Source organism: Mirounga leonina, unplaced genomic scaffold (genome assembly GCF_011800145.1).
Source record: "Mirounga leonina isolate KUSES-001 unplaced genomic scaffold, KU_Mleo_1.0 Mir_201, whole genome shotgun sequence".
Lineage (NCBI taxonomy): Eukaryota > Metazoa > Chordata > Mammalia > Carnivora > Phocidae > Mirounga > Mirounga leonina.
This window is the reverse complement of record NW_023270504.1, coordinates 1,654,833-1,667,275: the sequence shown is the minus strand read 5'-3', so window position 1 is coordinate 1,667,275 and position 12,443 is coordinate 1,654,833. Positions and strand designations below refer to the sequence as shown.

The following is a 12,443-nucleotide window of genomic DNA, read 5'->3' as shown; positions in this document are numbered from 1 at the left end:
TCTCACTTCTGAAGTTCTTCTTCAACAACTGTCAATGAGAATGGGATGTGAAGTGACCTTCTAGGTACCCCCTGTGAACCTCTGGACCTGCCGAAGCATGCACCAAAGCCCCTTGCTGCCTCTCGTCCCGTGGCTTCTATAATCCCAGGAGGTAACTAAGGTGTAGTCCTCTCACATCTCCAAACTCCCACCTTGGAAGAGGTCAGGAGACTTTTCTTTCAGGAGGAGATTTCCTCACTTCAGAACTGGTAGTAATTCAGGGCGGGATTCTTCCAATACAGAATGGGTACCAATCTCTCAGAAAGAGCTTTTGCGGATCCCCAGTCATCTAGCACCCCAGCTGGTTTTATGTATAAAATCCATGGCCCAGGGAGCTATAGGTTTTTCTCAACCTGGGTTCAAATTACTAATGAAGATTTAAAACTTTACTTGCCCCACTGGGCACCTTTGATATCCATCCCTAAATTGATGTATTTAAGAGCAGAATTGTAAAGGCAAAGCTATCCTACTTCACAAAATCAATAGAAAGCCTATTTTAATTGGTACTTAGAAGCCTCCAAGAGAACCAATGACTTAATCATAACCTCCTTAAAAGAAAAAAAAATCAAAAATTGAAGAAAGATTAAAACAGAACAATCTAACACCAAATCAAAAATTACCCAGTCCCTATCTTCCATTTCCAATTCCCTGTCCCCTACCACACTGCTTCCACCCCCTCCATTGTATCCAGATCTTTCCAAACTTCCTTTTTTCTCCTCTGAAATGTCCCCCCTTCTCCCCACCCTCCACCATCAACACTCCCCAAACCGACATCATAGCACCTTTCAAAGTCGAAATTACTGGCCCTAATCCCGATAATCATATCCTTTCTTTCACCCCTTGGTCCAAAAGAGAACTTCTAAATCTTTCAAGAGACTTTCCTAACCCCCTCTAAAATTCAGAAGAGTTTTGACTCTCAATGCCTATACTCCAGGCCCTTCTGACCTTTACCAACTGGTATGCATGCTTGTTGGACCTATACAGGCCCAATAATGGATGAATAAAGCTGGATGGGAAGATTCCCTATGGGATTTTAAACTTCCTTATAATGGGGCCCTAGAAAAAACTTCTAAAATATCTGCAAATTTAATCAAAGTGATTCCCCATACATGGCCACTTCAAATAAATTGGAAGGCAATACAAAAGAGTACTAAAAAAAAAAAAAAAAAAAAAAGGAAGAATCTGTTTTAGAGCTTTTTGATAAATTCCAAAAATTTTTTGTCCAAAATTCTGGAATCTCTAGATTGGATGAAAGAACAACCAAACTGTGTAATTCAGTATTTCTAGAGGGCCTCCTTGATTCAATCTCAGCTCTGGTCATACAACATGACCCCAACTGACAGACCAAAAGGGCCTTAGGCCCTTGACACCACGGCTAAAAGATTGGCAAAATCTGTTGAAGAAGAACTGAAAGAAGAGCAGATAGATTTTGAGATGTCAAAAACAAATGACTAAGTTTATGGCTTTATAAAAAGCAAAGCCTAAATCCATGTCACAAGTTAAAACATCTAGCTCAACTTGATGAAACCTGTTTCTTTTGCAAAAAAACTAGACATTTCAAACAGGACTGCCTGAAATATGAAAGGTGGCGCCAAAATCATCCACAAATCTCAAACACAATTCCCTTATCAGATCAGGGATGCTCTGAGGACAAAAAGGAGATCTTCCCTTTCTCCGAGCAAACACTGCAAGAGAAATTCCTGTAACAATTCAAAATGAGGACCGTTTCATTCTTATAGACACTGCAACAACTTATTCAGTCCTCAACCCCTTTCTATTTTTTAATCTCCTGCCTTGGAATAGAGATCAGGGTTACTAATCAGCCACGAAAAAGAAAAAGAAAAAGAAAAAGAAATGCTATTAGATCTGCCTTCTCAATCTTCAGGATTCCTCATTCTACCTCTCTGCCCAAACTCCAGTCAGTTCACTGCCTTCCCACTCCTAAATGCACTTCCTGATAATTATGGGTAACTTCCTCTACCAATATAGGACACATATTCTTAACTTCCCCAATAACTGTTCAAATTGCTCCACCAAAGCCCTTATTCAATATTGAGCAGTATCCTTCAAGCCCTCTGGCCATTAAAGGAATAACTCCTCTCTTACTCAAGATTTTATCAACTAAGGATTGATCATCCCCATTACAAGACCTTGCAATACCCCATTTTGCCAATTAAAAAGCCCATAATAGAGGAGTTCAAGACCTTAGGGCAATTAACACTATATTCATACCCCATCACCCTACATCCTTCAACTACTTTTTCTGTCCTTGACCTATACAGTGCCTTTTGCAGCATCCCCTTTGACCCCCAAAGTCAATTCTTTTTGCTTTTACAAGGAACAATCAGCAATACACTTGGACAGCCCTACCCCCGAGATATACCAAAAGCTGTATTTCTCTCAAACCCTCCATGCTGATGTGAAAGATTTCGATTTCCCTGGGAAATCTATATTATTAGAATATATAAACAATTTTTATATTCCCCTATATTCCCCTACCCTAAAGGACTCTCACATTGACCCTAAACACCTTCTCCAACAATTAGCCAACAAAGGATATAAAGTATCTAAAGATAAATTACAATTCTCTTCTGCCTTTGTGGAATTCGTAGGCCATCTTTTAACACCAGATGGGTTAAAAATAGAACCAGACGGAACTACTATCATCACCCAGTTCCCTCAAGCTTAGACTAAAAGACAATACTGAGTTTCCTGGGCCTTACTGGATACTGTCGCCTTTGGATTCCCAATTATCCCCTCAAAGCTCAACCCTTAAATGTCCCCCTAACCACAAAGATTCCAGACCCTATTCCATGGCTTCAAGAGACCCAAGAAGCCTTCATACCCTTAAAAAACAAGCTTATCTCTTCCCCAATCTAGGACACCCTACTTACCAACTGCCCTTCTTCTCTTTGTCCATGAACTTTCCAGTAACACCTTGGGAATCCTGACCCAAAGGCATGGAGGCCAACAATGCCCCACAGGATATTACAGTCTTCAATTAGAACCTGTGGCCAAAGGTTGGCCTCTCTGCCTCCATCCCCCAGCAGCTGCCTTTATACTCCTTACTGCCACCAAAAAAATAGTACTAACTCTCCCCATAGCTATTAGTCCCACATACAGTTAAAACTCTCTTTGATTCCCACTACACAGAACATCTAACTGCCAGTCATATCCTTGCGAGACATTTCATTCTCTTGTTGTCCATCTCTCAATCTGCTACCTTACTTCCCTTACCCCTCAAAGATTCAACTGAACACAATTGCATCCTTATAACTCATTATTTACCCCTCAATTAGACCTTCATAAATCTCCCCTCCCAAATGCACACTTCACTGGGTTTATTGATGGATGTTACATTAAAAGTGATCAAGGAAAATACAGTGCAGGATACTCTGTAGTATCCACTGAAAAAATTTTCAAAGCAGGCTCCTTGCCCTTGGCTCGTTACGCCCAATAAGCTGAATTACATATTTAACAAGTGTATGCCAATTGGCAATAAATAAAGCTCTCACCGTCTATATACAGCATATATGCTTTTGGGGTTGCCCATGATTTCAGTATGCTCTGGAAACAGAGGGTTTCCAACATCCTCTGGACAATCCATAAAAATAAAACTTAAATATTAAAACTGCTTGACACCATTCTCTTTCCCTTCAGCTTAGCTTTATAAAAATTCAAGCTCATTCCAAACTTGATATCCCTGAAGCCAAGGGCAATCATGCTGACCAGGCCACCAAAAATGTGGCACTTCAAACCTCTGATTCACAAACGTCCATCTGTATGATTTTCATCCCTTAACCCTAAATTACGTAAAACAAACTCAACATAATAAGACTGAAGATGTAAGGGAGAAACAGATGAAATGAGGCTCCTAGAAGGCCTTCTCCAAAACAACCTTTGGGTGGGACCAAATAAACCTGTACTACCAAACAGAGCCCCAAGAGCTCTTTTTAAATTTATCCATGACATGACATAGTGGAGCACACATAAAATGGTCGAATGGGCACAACAGTACTATTAGAAGCCATCTCCAACTGTTGCCCAACAAATATTTCAAAAATGTACTATTTGCCCCTTGCACAATCCTGCAAAACCATGTCACACTGCCTTAGGTCAATTTCCTCTTCCCAACAGACCTTCTGACGTCTGGCAAATTGATTTCATCCAGCTTCCCTCATTTACCACATGTAATTATGTATTGGTAATGATCTGTATGTTTTCTCACTGGATCAAGACATTTCCTTTGCAGGCAAGCCACAGCTAACACAGTCGTCAAAAACCTATTAGAAAAAAAATCACTCCCAATTGGAGTATTCCTCAACAGCTACACAGTAATCAAGGAACCCATTGTACTGGTCAAATTGTCCAAAAGATCTGCAAAATCTACCCACCTTTTAACATTTTCATTGCACCTATCGTCCTTAATCCTCAAGATTAGTTGAACACAACACACTAATGGCATAATCCAAACTCAATTGGACAAACTAACAACTGTCTTTGGTCTATGTTGGCCCAAAGCTTTGCCTCACTGTCTTTTTAAATCTAAAATCTACCCATACTGGCAAGGATCAATTGTCTCCATTCAAAATCATCACTGGGCAGCCTATGAAACTAACTGAGGGCCACTTGCCCCCGACTTTGTTATAAGGAGAACTCTCCAGTACTGTAAGGGACTTGTGCAAATATATATGAAAAGGCCAAATTTGTTAAAGATTCACTTTACAGAGTGCTCCCAGGAGACAAAGAAAATACTCATGACCTTAAGCCTGGAGATCTAGTATACTTGAAGAGACATCAACTTTAAGATTCTTTACAGCCAAAATAGAAAGGACCTTATCAGGTATTGCCAACCAACTCATGCACAGCAAAGCTACAAGGAGCTGACTCATAGATTCACATTTCTCATTTAAAAAGGGCTTTGGAGGTCCCTCAGGAAGTTGAAAATAGAGCTACCCTACAACCCAGCAATTGCACTACTGGGTATTTACCCCAAAGATACAAATATAGTGATCTTAAGGGGCATGTGCACCCATAGCAGCAATGTCCACAATAGCCAAACTATGGAAAGAGCCTAGATGTCCACCAACAGATGAATGGATAAAGAAGATGTGGTGCGCATATATACACAATGGAATATTATGCAGCCATCAAAAAAAAACCCCACGAAATCTTGCCATTTGCAACGATGTGGATGGAACTTAGAAGGTATTATGCTAAGAGAAATAAGTTAATCAGAGAAAGACAATTATCATATGATCTCACTGATATGAGGAATTTGAGAAACAAGACAGAGGATCATAGGGGAAGGGAGGGAAAAATGAAACAAGATGAAACCAGAGAGGGAGACAAACCATAAGAGACTCTTAATCTCAGGAAACAAACTGAGAGTTGCTGGAATGGAGGGGGGTGGGAGGGATGGGAGGGCTGGGTGATGGACACTGGGGAGGGTATGTGCTATGGTGAACGCTGTGAATTGTATAAGACTGACGAATCAGACCCTTACCCCTGAAACAAATAATACATTATATGTTAAGAAAAATAAATAAAAAGAAAGAAAGAAAGAAAGAAAGAAAGAAAGAAAGAAAGAAAGAAAGAAAAGGGTTGCAGATCCAAAAATGGCTGGAGAGTCACCCCCATTTTAAAGGATATCACAAGACCCAGAATTGAAGCAGACAATATCCAATGAAGTAGCTGATACTCAAAATCCAGGCCCAAGCCAGAACCCTACTTTTACTTTAATTCTTATTTTTTCCCTTTTGTCCCATTTTCACCACCATTCTATTTCCCCCACCCAAGACTGGCTTGAAGTCATTTATGACCTCTGGCTGCCTCCTTGGTTTGAGTTCTTAAATGGAGACTTCCTTAATGACCCTCAGGCTTCCGTAAGACTTGATACTCTATAGTCCCTACTCTTTGTTCTCAACTCCTATACAAATTCAAGATGAAAAACCAGTTAATAATATTCTTATTACTACGTTCTATCAAAGATGGAACGTTCTCTGATTGGAATACTAACTCCATTGTTAAGCTGTCCCAAACCATAGCCCAGGGGATCCCCCTAAAAAATTGCTGGGTATGTCATAACCCACATACATTCCAACCAAATACAAAATACTCCCTCTTAGCTCCCCTCAGTTCAGTAAGATTGCCCCACAGATTAAGATCATTAAGATCATGCACAATGCCTCTGGTCAAATATAATTGCTCCTCCCCAATCCCTCACAGGTGCCCTAACCCAATTTTCTTTAGCCTCCTTTCCTTGTTTTGAAGCTACTCCTGTCCACAATTTCTCTTCTTGCATAAGATATGTCCACCTGGGACCTAGTCTGGTTTCTACAGATGTAAATCTCACTTTTGCATTAGCTGATCACTATAATCTATCAATTGCAATCATTCATATACCCTAATGCTACTGCCCTCTGCCAGGTCATCAAGAACAGAAGACAAATGATGAAATTTCCTATCAATACTTAGGTCCAATGAGTTCCTGGGGAATGATATATAGAAAGCCCCATCAAAGGAGTATTTATAAGAGGTTTTGCTATGATCAAACTAAACCCAAATTCTATCTTTTTTTTTTTTTTTAAGACTTATTTATTTGAGGGCGCCTGGGTGGCTCAGATGGTTAAGCGTCTGCCTTTGGCTCAGGTCATGATCTCAGGGTCCTGGGATCGAGTCCTGCATCGGGCTCCCTGCTCCTTGGGAGCCTGCTTCTCCCTCTGCCTTTCTCTCTCGCTCTGTCTCTCATGAATTAAAAAAAAAAAAAGACTTATTTATTTGAGAGAGAGAGTGGGGTGGGGGCGCAGAGGGAGAGGGAAAGAGAGAATCCTAAGCAGGCTCCATGCCCAGCACAGAGCCTAATTCGGGGCTCTATCTCAGGACTCTGAGATCACAACCAGAGCTGAAACCAAGAGTCAGATGCTTAGGCAACTGAGCTACCCAGGTGCCCCCCAAATTCCATTCTTACTGTGATCTCAATAAACCTTATGGTACAGGACCCCCATCTTCCCTCCGTACCAACTCTTCCTTTCCCATCATCAATAGCACCACTCTGAATGATAAAACAAGAGCAACTGAATCCTGGTGAGCTTCTGAAGGGTATATGCTTATCAGTAGCAGCCCTCTTAATTATCTTTCCTATATGGGCAACACTTATGGAAGAATAACTAACCAAACCTTAGCCTTCAAATGTGTTAACAATGCCTGGGTCACTGGACAACGTACCCTAGGATTCATATAACACAATCTGTCTATCCTACCCATAAACTCCACTGCCTCTCATAGAACCCAAAGGGCTTAAGGTATAATAATTATTAGAATTGGTCTGGCCATAGGCATGTTGGCCCCTTGGGGAAGATTTGCTTATCATAAAGCCACCCTGTGTAATCGAACAAACGTTCTAGAGGCATTATCTCACAATACTGCTTCAGCCCATTTGCATGATGATTTTATGACAAAACTTACAATTATCCTTGGACTCCCTTGCTTCAGTAGTCCTAGACAATCAAATTGCACTTGAGTACGGGCTGGTAAACAAGGGGGTGTCTGTGCTCTTGCTAATATTTCTTGTTACACCTGGATAAATACTTCCTCCAAAGTAGAATTAGAAATTTAAAAAAAATTTTCATACAGGCCTCTTGTTTCACAGTATCAACAATCCCATCTTCAGTGAAATTTGCAATCATATTAAAAGTTATCTACCATCATCCAGTCTCTTTAGTTGGTCTCCTGACAAAATAGGAAACATCCTCCAATCGGGAATACAATACTGTATTAATTTTGGGATTAAGCATCTGGTTGCTATACAAAATACTTTTTGCTTGTTTCCAGAAGTGCCTCTCTTCCTCCTCTTCTGCTCCCAAGTTAATTATGACCGAAGCTTCTGTGTCTACTGCTCTAACCCTATGCCCTTCTGCCCCCTATGGAAAGATGGAATGGACCCCAAGCAGCAGGCAAGCACTTGGGCAACAAGGGACTCTACCATAACGAGTTTGCCCACCACAACTGATCATGGCAACGTTTCATACACCGATGATCAAAAAGAGGAAATGAGGAAAAGGGGCGAAGGAACAGTTGACAATTCTGACTCCACCTTGCAACTGCCATGGTTTTGTGGAGTTCAGAAAAGCACAGCCATTTCCTGGAATTGAGATCATTATCTTGAGGTGTAGACACCTGGAAAATTTCCCCCGACCCACAATCCTGAGCAAAAGTCGTCAACTAATCACTGAGCAAATCATACCAACTGAAATTTCTCCCTCGCTGTGGTTTTAAGTTTTAATAACACCACCTCCTCTCACCCTTTCTGGACAAGCACATCAACTGAGTTGGGTTGTCCTTCTCAGTTTGTAACCCTAAATAAAGATTTGTCTCCTTTTTCTTCACACAAAGGCTCACTTCTAAAATTTTTCTTGAACAGCAAACATTTTTTCTACTTTAGTACATTTCCTTTAACTTTATTGAAACAACCACCGTAGCTTCTGTGTCCGTGTAGCAGGTGGCGGGGCACAAGATGCCCACATGTAGCATCGATTCTCCATTTAAGAAAGTATCGTTTTGGGGTTTGTTTTTGTTTCCTTAACTAAGAGCAAACGGGTCAAGCTCTCTGTTTTTTTGATAAACTATCTTTGTTCCTTTAGCCTTCTCATTCTTTCATCCCTTTCTTCTGCCTCACGACATTCTACCAGTGAACTGATATTAGAAAAAAAAATGGCCAAATTGTAATTAGGAAGAGGTTTACATGAGTGTTGTCTCTGGCTGCTATTATCTGTCATGAAGTTACTAACCACATTCAAATTTACCTCTCACCATTTTTGTATATTGTAAATACAGGTAATAGCACATAAATTAGAATCTGTGGATATTTTAGACGGTATAGTAATGAATGACTGTTTTCAATGTCTGGGGATGCTTGGTTATGAAAAAATAGGCACAACTAGGTTAAAAATAGAAACAAAATTGAAGGAAAAAAAAACCTGCCTATTTGCTTGGGTATAAGAATCCATAATATATTACCAAGACAGGCTCTGTCTGGACTCTGAAAGATATCAAGAATGGTTACAACAACCAATTTTTTCCTGAAATATATTCCTGCCTAGAAGCATAGGGAGCAAGAAAATGACTATTCACCATCCATTTTTGCATGATGATTTTATGACAAGATACATTCTTTAATTCTGGAGCTCAAATATACATTTACAACAAGCCCTCAAGCTTTTCTTCTATTTCAAAAATAATGAAAAGTTCATATAAAAAGTCCCATATGTTAGGCAACTGAAAATATTCTCTGAAATGGCATAGAATAGCTTTATCTGCAACTATTATTGACACAATAATGTCTTTTCTCTTGGTAAAGAAAAGTTGCAATTTTCCCCAAAAGTAATAGCTCTTTGTCTTTAAGTTTATCTCCTTAAGTCTGTAACAAAAAAGCAAAAGGTCTGCCATCAAACTATAATAAAGTTGATCATTTCAGCTGCCTATTACCTAGTGGTAGCACTTGCTAGACACATTGAAAGAAATGTTTAAGCAAGGAAACAGTTTCAGAGAATGACTTACCCTCCTTTAATATAATCAAGGAATGAAACTTCTGTTTCTACTAAAAAAGAGAGTAAGGTTACCTGAAAAAGAAAAGAAAAACAAGGTAGAATTACCTACTAGTACTAATTGCAACCCCAAATGGACTTTATCCTAAGTATTAGAAAGGAACTCATATTTCATATCAGAGAGGAACATCACATTTTAAAAATCAATAACAACATTATTCTTTATTAAAATCTGCCAGGACTGATTGTTCTTACATTTTAAAATGATCAGAATGAAAGGGGCCAACAAAATTAACTAACTCCTTTCTATGACCAGTATACTTCCTTTGAAGAATAGCATGAAAATTGTCCACAAGGACACTGTGTTACTTCCCATTTTAGATAAAAGGAGAGATGAAAGGAGCTGAAAAATGGTTAAAACTAAAAAATCAGAATCAGCGAGTTAAGCCTTCTAAGAGGAAATGTGTGTTTTTCTCATGGTCCTGTAATGAGGCTATCTAATATTTTAAGTGTCTTGCAGTATAGAAATCTTTAAAAGGAAACTTGGAGAGACCTTAGATTTTGCTTCTCCTAAGAAAATGTAAACTTACAATAAAATCTTCAGTATAATATAGAAGGAATGTCACAGAGATGAAAAGTACAGCATAGGTAATACAGTCAACAATATCGTAATAACATTGTATGGTGACATCTGGTGACTGCACTTATTGTGGTGAAGGCAGAGTAATGTACAGAATTGTTAAATCAATATGTTGTACACTTGAAACTGTAACATTGTGTGTTAGTTACACTCCAATATAAAAAAAGGTACACCTGAATTCTCAAAAAAAAAAAAAGGAATAGGATGATTTTAATTTCAAGATACTTTCATCTTTGTACCTTCGTGTATTGATTTAGCCCAGCATCCTACAAGTTGTAAATTTTAACACACTATGAACAAGTACTTTCGCATGCCATCAGTTTTAATAGTTAAGTGTAGCCTGTAAAGAGTACAGTATTTCTTACTAACAAACTTTTTCATACCTACTTGATTCTCTCTAGTGTGATTCCACTGAACGAGGATTTCATAAGAAAACTTCAGCTTCCCTCAGAGGCCATACAATCCCGAGGACAACCTGCAGGAAGCTGGGTGACTACTTTTTATAAGGTATTCTCCATTACAACCATCCCCACAGCAAGTTCAGCTTTCTAGTATACACCTTCATACTAAAATCCTAAGTCAAAGAGCCTAGTCTTTAGTTCTAGTCTGTGTAAATATTACACATTTTTTATTCGTTTATTTGACTCCTTAGTGAATAACATAACATTTGACTTACTGTTCCCGAATTAGTATATTTTTTCTTTTTTCCTTTCTTTTTGGGATTCACCACCTTGAAAAGCAGATAAAACAATTACACTGTGTTAGATTTTATATGGAAATTTTTACAAAATGTGTAGTTCAAACGGCTGCCTTCACCCCTGATGCCTTTATTCATTTACAAATGCCTTTGGTATGACTCCTGGACAGTCCTTCAGCCAAAACTTCTCTACAAAATTTACTGGTGACCATCTTCTTTGTGTGTGTGTGTGACCATCTTTTTTAAAAATGTATTTTTTCAATAATATTCTTCTCAATCACTTTATGCACTGATTATCCTCATTCATCTGTATCTTCTTGATGTGAGAAAGACTTTAACATCCTAGGTCCTAAATAATAATGATTGCTTTGTAGTAAACTATAAATAGCTAAAGAAAAGTATAGGCAAGATACACAACTTTTTTGCTATTAGGTTAAAAACACTAACATAGCAAATCACCCAAATATGTGCATGCGTAAGGGCTCTGTTACTCTATTGCTGTCAGGGGTAGTAATTTCCACCTGATACTGAGGCTATGTGCTAATTAGTAAAGGTCTGGTTTCTGTACCGAATATTTAATTTTTGACCATTTATTCCATGAGGAAATATTACTGCACTCCTATATTGTACAAGACACTGAAGAATCCAGGGGATGTAAAAATGAGTAAGACCTGTCAATCTAATAGGATAAATAAAACACGTAAGTGCCTTAACAGAAAATCCTTCAGCACATCCCAATCCAAAACACACATGGAACCATTTAGACAGGCAAAAAAAGTTAAAAGAATTTATGATAAGTATTATTTGAACTAAACTTTATTAATTTAAACTAAGGCTACAATAAAAAGGGATGGACATAACAGTCTAGAAAGAGAAAAAAGTAACTGGCCCAGGTGGCTGGAGCAGACAGCAAATACATACTATTTCAATGAACCTGAAGGACCGCAGGTACATGGAGCCAGCAGGAGACACTCCTGTCTGCATGCCTGGGGATCCTGAAAGCTGTTTGCAAGCTTAGAGATCCCACAAGGGCCCTATACTCTGCTCCAGCCCACCAACAGTCTTATGGGTCCAGGGTCCCAGGAGGAAACGGTCCTGTGGACAACCATCTAGATCCTAAAAGGGCCCGATACTTAGTTCCAGCTCCTTCTCGCCATAATTTGTGAGCAATCCTGCTGGCATAAGGACCCACCAAGAGATACTCATTCTGTACCTCAGGAGATCATGAAATAGCCTTATATTTATTTGGTCCCAGCCCCTCCGACCATGGTTAGGAAGTAATCTAGCCCACCCAGGGACCTAGTGGGGGACATGCCCATCTGCACCTCCAGAACAAGTACAGACCGAAGTTTTAACTATGGTACCTGAAACAGCCATGGGCCTCAGTGGCTGACCCTCTTAGGTATGGTCCAGAGACAGTCCTGCCTACTTAGGGACCCATCCAGTGATCAGAGGGGAGTCCTCCAAGAGACCTGGCAGGAGCCACACACACCTTCACACTTAGTAAGAGGCCATCTGACTG

At 39.4% G+C, this 12,443-nt stretch overlaps 1 protein-coding gene across 4 annotated transcripts in view; it reads right to left on the bottom strand.

Moving 5' to 3' along the window:
• CPNE8 (copine 8) overlaps nucleotides 1–12,443 on the bottom strand; it is a 224,172-nt gene that overhangs the window by 56,186 nt on the left and 155,543 nt on the right. For 3 of the 4 annotated variants that reach the window (XM_035027916.1, XM_035027913.1, XM_035027915.1), the window contains 2 exons: nucleotides 10,901–10,954; nucleotides 9,598–9,659 (listed from right to left, as the gene is read on the bottom strand). In XM_035027916.1, coding sequence (XP_034883807.1) covers nucleotides 9,598–9,659; nucleotides 10,901–10,954 — 116 coding nt within the window. The remainder of the gene's footprint in view (nucleotides 1–9,597; nucleotides 9,660–10,900; nucleotides 10,955–12,443) is intronic. The other variant, XM_035027914.1, reaches the window with a different exon arrangement.